Consider the following 6,786-nt stretch of genomic DNA (forward strand, 5'->3'; position numbering starts at 1 on the left):
CATGCAGGCTTGATGAAGCACTGGAGAGATGATCACGTTGGTATTTAGCTTGTCACTGGCTACTAGCACTAACACGCCATTTATAAATCTGCAAAGCAGATGCTGAGTGAGAGCCTCAGAGGGTATTTGACAATCCCGTATTTCTTTGTTTTCAATGTTCAATCCCCTTAGCACAACAGGATGGCTGCAGGCTAAAGATCCCGTGTTACAGAAACTTGATCTCAGCTGATGTACGAGCTTGGTGCTGCGAAGGCCATTTCCCTAAAAGTCTTTTTCTGCAACTCTCTGGTGGCGGGAACTTGATGCTATTGACCAACAAGCAACTGGGTGTGCTTGCGTTTCTTGTCCCGTTTGTAAGTGAGCAAGAGCATACGGTGAGCATCAAAATAAATACCAGTATGGAGAGCTGGTTGGTTCTTGCACATGTCAACAAGAGCACAACTCCCTGCGTGGCTGTTTCCTGACCGGTTAACTGACATTTCCAGAGGGACATGTCTGGGCAGCAGCAGGCTGCTCTTGCTCCGTTGCTGTGGTTACAGCCCAGCAACAGTTGCCAGGGCGCAGGGAGCTCAGCTCCGTGTTGTGGTTACAGCCCTGTGACAATTATGATGACATAGGTCCCAAGGCTCCATTGGCTTGGCCACAGCTCCGTGAGCGTTGCAGCAGGCAGTAGAACTGCAGTGGCTGCTACATACACAGTGGGGCTGGAGAGCCAAGGCAGCAGGAGCAGCATCATGCTGGGCCAGAAGCCAAACCTCAGCAAGCGCATCCGTGAGATGCGGGCCAGCATAGCCCTGCAAGGTGCTGCCCCGCTGGCTTTGCATTATGGACTGGGCCAAGTAGGGGGCTTTTGGTCCCCACATCATCCTGCACGGTACCAACAGCCCCTCAATGTCCTGCAGGGCTAGCGAGGACGTTTTACTCCAAGTCAGAGGAAGAAAAGTTAAATCAGAACTGGGAGCTGCTTCCCCAGCTGCGAGAAGCGGTGCAGGAGGACACCCATGTCCTGGGCCGTGTGCGGAAGGTACCAGCAGGTCCCATTTGCTGACTCCGTGACTGTGGCTCTGCTGGAGCTGCAGAGCCAGCTTCTCCACTGGTCCTCTCCGGGAGCAGGAAGAGCAGGGCAGCAGGAGAGCAGGAGGCTGGGACCATCCCCAGGCTGGCAGTGATGTGCTCTCTGTTCTTCTGTCCACAGCATGAGCTCACCCTCTCTGAGGCTTGCGGAGCGGAGCAGCCCTTGTGCAATGCTTTGGCCAGTAAGACGGTGGAGGTAATAGCAGAGTCTAGCAGGCACAGGCTGCTTTCAGCTGGCTGGGGTTCAGGGGATGCTCAGAAGAACCGGTTGTAGGGAACAGGGACCTGGTGCCAGCACCAGGACAGCCCCACAGGGCTCGTGCAGTGAGACACAGGGTGTTCATGAGTGGTCCTGTGGGACCCTTTGCACTGCAGGACCCATCAGTGTCCTCCATTAGCTCCCTGAGCGGGTCCTTTGCCGCAGCAGAGCTCCTGTCCCGCCAAGGGAGTGACTAGGTTCCAGCATCACCAGCTGTGCCTTGCAAAGAGTTTTGCAGGCAGGACCCCTTCTCCCGTGGGTGCCCAGCGAGCCCTGTCTCCAGCCTGGCAAATGCTCACATCCCATGCAGGTGGCCCAGGAGAAGCTGCGGGCCGAAATCTATGGCCGGGTGAACACGTGCAACATGCTGCTGTACCAGGTGAAGCAGCGGAGCCGGGCCAAGGAGCAGCTGCAGAGGCGGCTGCAGCAGCTGCAGGATGTGCGGATGGACGAGAAGCAGCACCAGGCACAGGTCCCAGGGCCCCTTGCTGGGGTGAAGGCACCCATGGCGGGGTTCAGTCTACCCTGCAGCCCTGGGTGGGTGCCCGTCTCAGCACATGGGCTCACCCCTTGTCCCCAACCATCTCTGCCCCAGGTGGTTCGTACGCTGGAGAGCAGCATTGAGAAGACGCAGACAAAAGTCCACGCTGGGCAGAAGGTGACTGCCCTGTACGTGGCGGTGCGGGATGCCCTGAGGAAGGTGAGCTCATCCTCACTGCGCCATGGTCTCAGCCGCTCCCCCTGCAAAGGCCCTGAAGTGCCCAAGGGGCTGTGCTGGTGGGACACCCTCCTGCAGGAGCTCCTCCTGCTCCCCCCCATCTTCTGTCCCAGCACAGGGCACCCCTGGGACTCAGTGGGCTGTGGCTCCCCATGTCCCAGGAGCTGGCCCACCTGCCTCTGCACCTGGACGTGCTGAGTGAGACGGCCGAGCTGCAGCACGGGGAGGTGGAAGACATGGAGCTCAGGGCCTCGCATGGTCTCAGAGCTGCTCGTGTAGCCAAGGTGAGACGGTCCAGTGCACCTCAGGGTGCTTTCCTGCCCTCCAGAGCCCACAGGTGGCACCAGGTGCCCAGGCTGCTGAGTCTTCCTTCGAGGAAAAGCAAGACTGAGCTTGGCTTCCCCACAGCACCCAGATGCCTCCCTAGCTCCTTCCATGTCTGGCTCTTGGGCCAGGCTGCCCTGAGCTGGGGACAGCTGCCTGAAGCACTGGCCATGGGGAAGGTGGCATTCTCCATTCTCTAGCTGTCCTTGCTCAGTTTCCTTCCGGGGCTGTTTACTCGGGGTAGGGGGTGGCATTCTTGGTGCTGGCCATGCCCATGTTAGAAGCCCACAGAGGCCCATTGTAGCTTTGGGAGCCACTTCTTTTCTGCTCTGCTCTGGTCCAGGAGCACAAGGCCAGGATGGAAGCCCAGTTCCATGCCGAGAGAGAGCTCAGGGCCCGCACCCTGGCTGCTCGGAAAGTGCCCGTAGACAGACGCTGGCTCAAGGAAGCAGAAGAAAGGCTTCTGAAAGCGGTGAGCTGGGGGGACCTGGCCCAGGCAGGGTTGCAGGCATAGGGCGGGCATCAGTGCCCAGCCTCCCGTGGGCGAGGGGCTGCAGGGCCAGCTCCCCCAGGGTGCCAGCAGCTCAGGGTTGACGATGAACATCCTTGCAGCAAGCCAGGCATGACGTCGCCAGGGACTTGCTGAGCCTGCCCGACCAGGACCCGCTGGTGGGTGAGTGCCTGTCAGGGTGCAGGGGGGGGATGCGGGCGCAGCCGCAGGCATCCTTCCCTGCCACAACCTTTCCACCCCAGCTGCCAAACCGGAGGCCACCAAGTCCCGGCTGGAGCGTGACGCCTGGCTGACGGAGAAGATGGAGAAGGCCAAGGCTGCGGTGCAGTGCTCCTGCCTCTGGGTGAGCTGAAAACCCATCTCTGGTAGAAGCTGGGGCTGCTCCAGCCCCGGGGAGCTGAGCCTTGTCTGCTCACCTTGGTCCATTGCAGGGTTATCTGCCCTCCTCTGTCCCCAGAGCCCCCCAGGGCCCCTCTTGTGCAGGCAGGGACAGAACTGCTGTGCTCCACGACATGAACTTGCAGCGGTTCCTGTGGTTCCTGGTGCAGAAACCTCCCCAGGACCGCGGCCCAGATCCTGTACCCTGCAGGAGTGGCCTGGGCTGAGTCCATGTGCTCTCCCCCGGCCAGGACGTCCCCGGCAGGCTCCTGGCACAGCAGAAGTCCCTGGCGGCACTCGAACAGTACCTCAGAGGGCGCCAGGAGAAGCAGCAGGAGCTGAAGAAGGCACTGAAGGAGCTGGAGATGCAGCGGGATGAGCTGAAGTTTCGCCAGCCCGCAGACACAAGCAGGTGCTGCTGGGCTTCGGACAGCCATGCCAAAGGGGCCACCAGCCCTGGGGGCAGGGGGGCATGTGCATGGCAGGCGTCCCAACAGGGCACCCCTTCCTTTGTCACCCTGCGGCTGCCCACCCCTCCCGCACTGGGAGGGTTTCTGAGCAGAGTGCTGCCCCAGCTCTGGCGCTGGCAGAGCACCCAAAGAGGAGCCTTGCTCCTTGCCTGGCACGGGAAGTGGGCCCAGCAGCAGCACGGGGTTGAGCTGCAGGCAGCACCTCTGCTCTGCGCTTGGGGCAGGGGAGAACGTGGGCAGCAGCTTTTGCAAGAGCTCTGGGGCGTCTGCACCCCTGTGCACTTGTATGGATGTGACCGTGCTTGGCTCCAGGGGGCTGGAGGAGGAGCTGAGGACGAGGCTGCAGTGGGAGGAGGCTCGGCTGGCAGAGAGGCGAGCGCAGCTGCTGAGGAGCCAGGAGACGCTGCTGGAGTTTGCAAACGGACTCGACAGCCTCTGGGGCCGTCTGCGGGGCATCACCGTGCCTGGCCAGGTACCCGCACAAGGCCGGGCTGAGCACAGCCCAGGCTCTGCTCGGTGCTGCAACGGCACCGTGTGGTGACGCTCGGTGCAGCAGCCATCACCCCGAGGGGCTCGCTTTCCCCACCGAGGCTGTTCTCTCTCTGACTCCAGGAGCATTCTGTCAAGGCCGTGGGAGCGCACGAGAAGCTCCAGCAGTGTGAGCAGAAGCTGCAGTACCTGGTGCAGCGGGTGGCTCACCTGTCCCCCTGCAGCCACAGCGAGGATGATGAGGTGCCCGGGGGCTCCATCCCTGCTGTGGTCTCTGGGGACCCACACAGGCTTTCCCGGGTGGCCCAGCCCAAGCCGTCCTCCCAGCTGGAGGATGGAGGTGCTCGAGGGAGGAGCCACGGAGCAGCTCAGGCCCCAGTGGCCCTGGGCTCTGTGGGCTGTTCCCTACCAGGGGTACATGGAGCTTGGGCACCCCTTTGGCTGGAACACCCGCCTCCCCTTCAGCTATGAACACAGCGTCTCTTTCACAGACTTTTGTGAAGGTCAGACAGTTGCTGGAGAAAACCCTCATGAACGAGCCGCAGAACCAGAAGGTTTCCTTGGAGGACGTGTGCATGAGGGTCCAAGGTAGGAAAGGGGACACATCCCACAGCAACTGCGCCAGGCATTTCTGGGCCTCCTTGCCCACCTCCCAGTGTCCCAGCAGAGCCCAACCCAGGAGTTGCTCCAGGCGCTGGGGCTGACCTCGGCTGTCTCCAGGGCTTTGAGCATGGTGCTGCTTTTATGTGTGGATGTGGGAGAGCGAAGGCAGGCGGTGGGCTGGGGAGCGTAGAACCACCGCAGGAGCAAGGAGGGATGCTGTGGGGCAAGCGGGGAGACCCTCGTCGTCTTCAAAATCACTGGGCTGCGAATATTCTTCACAGGCAGTGCTTGGCTCTGCCAGTGGCCTCCTCCTGTGGGAGCTTCTGGTCCCTTACCACCTTTGCTTAACACAGCAGGACCCAGGCCTTTGTGGGAAGCCCCAGCAGGGTCGAGAGAGGCCCCAGCAGGTCCTGCAGGTCCCCCTGGGCTGCTGGTGTGGCACAGCCAATCGGCAGTGCCTGTCCTGAGGGCTCTCCACGATGCCAGCAGCCCTCCAAACTGTGCTGGCTCCTCCTGGGGACACAGGCACAGCAGAGGCAGCCCCGCAGACCCTCCCCAGCCCGCTTCTCTGCTCTCTCCTGCAGACGATTCTGATTTTGGGGACAACCAGAGCGGCCTTGTCCTCAGCAGAGAAGACATCAAGAAGCAAGGGCTGCGGCTGATTGAAAGGAAGAAGAAAAGCAAGAGGAAGTAGTGCTTGCTCCCTGAGAGCTGGGGATGCCCCAGCCCACCCCTTGTACCCTTTTCCTCTTCGATGTAATAGAGCAGATTCTTTTCCTTCCTCCCATGCTTGTGGTAGAGCTGAAACAGGGGGTCCCAGGTGCCTTCTTTCACTCAGAACACATCGGGCCCAACCTGACTGCTGCTGCTGCACCCGGCCCTGGGGGGAGGCAGTGTTGGGGATGTGACAAGTGGCAAAGATGTACAAGAGGCAAGCAGAAGAAACCAATGGCAGTACACTGGTTTCTGGATTTAGGAAGAAACAATGAACCATGGGGTACCTCAGGAAAGCAGCAGCAGGTATCTTCCTGCCACAGTGATCCCTGAGCTGTATGGGGCATCCCTGCAGTGGGGCAGGGGAGCTGAATGGGGCATGGCGGGGCACTGCCACCACTGCACAGAGACCATGGGGCAGGAGCGCCCTGTTGGGGAGTGCCAATCTGGGGCTCACCCCAAATCCTGGAAAAAGAGCTGGGGCTGCATGGGGCTCTCCAGCATTGAAAATAGGGCTTTAACCTGCCAGAGGGGAGACTGAGATGAGCTCTTAGGCAGAAGCTCTTCCCTGTGAGGGTGCTGAGGTGCTGGCACAGGGTGCTCAGAGAAGCTGTGGCTGCCCCATCCCTGGCAGTGCTCAAGGCCAGGTTGGACACAGGGGCTTAGAGCAAGCTGCTCCAGGGGAAGGGGTCCCTGCCCATGGCAGGGGATGGAGCTGGATGAGCTTTAAGGTCTCTTCTGTTCCATTCTAGGATTCTATGAATAATATAAGGAATAAAAGAATAAATACAGAAAATTGAAGGAAGGGCTGCTGCCATTTGGGGTTTCCTTGTGTGGCACAGCTCAGGGGAGGAGGGGAGAGTTTTCCTTTTCTGCCCTAAGAAACCTTTATTTCCTTCCACTGCAATTAATGGCAAAGGCTCCATAGTCTGCAATCTCTGCAGCCAGTGCCAGTGCTGGCAAAAAACCTAAAATAGGCCACGAGAGAGTTTGCATTGGAGCACTTGCAATGTAGAAATCTCTGTGCCATTGGAAGGCTGGGCTTGAGTGGGTTTGGGGGTTTTTGGTTTCAAATATGTGATCAAAATCACACGGAATGAAGCACAATGAAGGGTGGGCACAGGCTGAGACTATCATCAGAGCATCAGCACAGGGTTTTGTCCTCCAGGGGGAAGGAGAACCAGGCTAAATGAGTCAGCCTGGGCTCAGAGGCTCTATTGGCTGTTCTTAGAGAGGAGTCGCAGGG

At 59.8% G+C, this 6,786-nt stretch overlaps 1 protein-coding gene across 1 annotated transcript; it reads left to right on the forward strand.

Annotated features, from left to right (window-relative positions):
- The first annotated feature begins 1,168 nt into the window (after positions 1 to 1,168).
- On the forward strand, positions 1,169 to 5,606 carry LOC136021849 (coiled-coil domain-containing protein 183-like). The gene is made up of 12 exons (XM_065694509.1): positions 1,169 to 1,270; positions 1,644 to 1,805; positions 1,929 to 2,033; positions 2,213 to 2,335; positions 2,719 to 2,847; positions 2,988 to 3,048; positions 3,129 to 3,229; positions 3,516 to 3,745; positions 4,047 to 4,206; positions 4,347 to 4,466; positions 4,715 to 4,811; positions 5,411 to 5,606. Exons 1-12 carry the CDS (start codon positions 1,169 to 1,171, stop codon positions 5,518 to 5,520), a joined length of 1,500 nt encoding a protein of 499 aa, XP_065550581.1. The 3' UTR covers positions 5,521 to 5,606.
- The last annotated feature ends 1,180 nt before the right edge of the window (positions 5,607 to 6,786 follow it).

The sequence above is a fragment of the Lathamus discolor genome, chromosome 14, assembly GCF_037157495.1.
Source record: "Lathamus discolor isolate bLatDis1 chromosome 14, bLatDis1.hap1, whole genome shotgun sequence".
Classification (NCBI taxonomy): domain Eukaryota; kingdom Metazoa; phylum Chordata; class Aves; order Psittaciformes; family Psittacidae; genus Lathamus; species Lathamus discolor.

What these genes read in the sequence shown, in the direction of transcription:
- LOC136021849 (XM_065694509.1), top strand. Translation starts at nt 1,169, where the DNA reads ATGTGCTCTCTGTTCTTCTGTCCACAGCATGAGCTCACCCTCTCTGAG. An exon ending in AGAAGCAGCACCAGGCACAG is followed by an intron (nt 1,806 to 1,928) that starts GTCCCAGGGCCC and finishes TCTCTGCCCCAG; the next exon opens with GTGGTTCGTACGCTGGAGAG. An exon ending in AAGAAAGGCTTCTGAAAGCG is followed by an intron (nt 2,848 to 2,987) that starts GTGAGCTGGGGG and finishes ACATCCTTGCAG; the next exon opens with CAAGCCAGGCATGACGTCGC.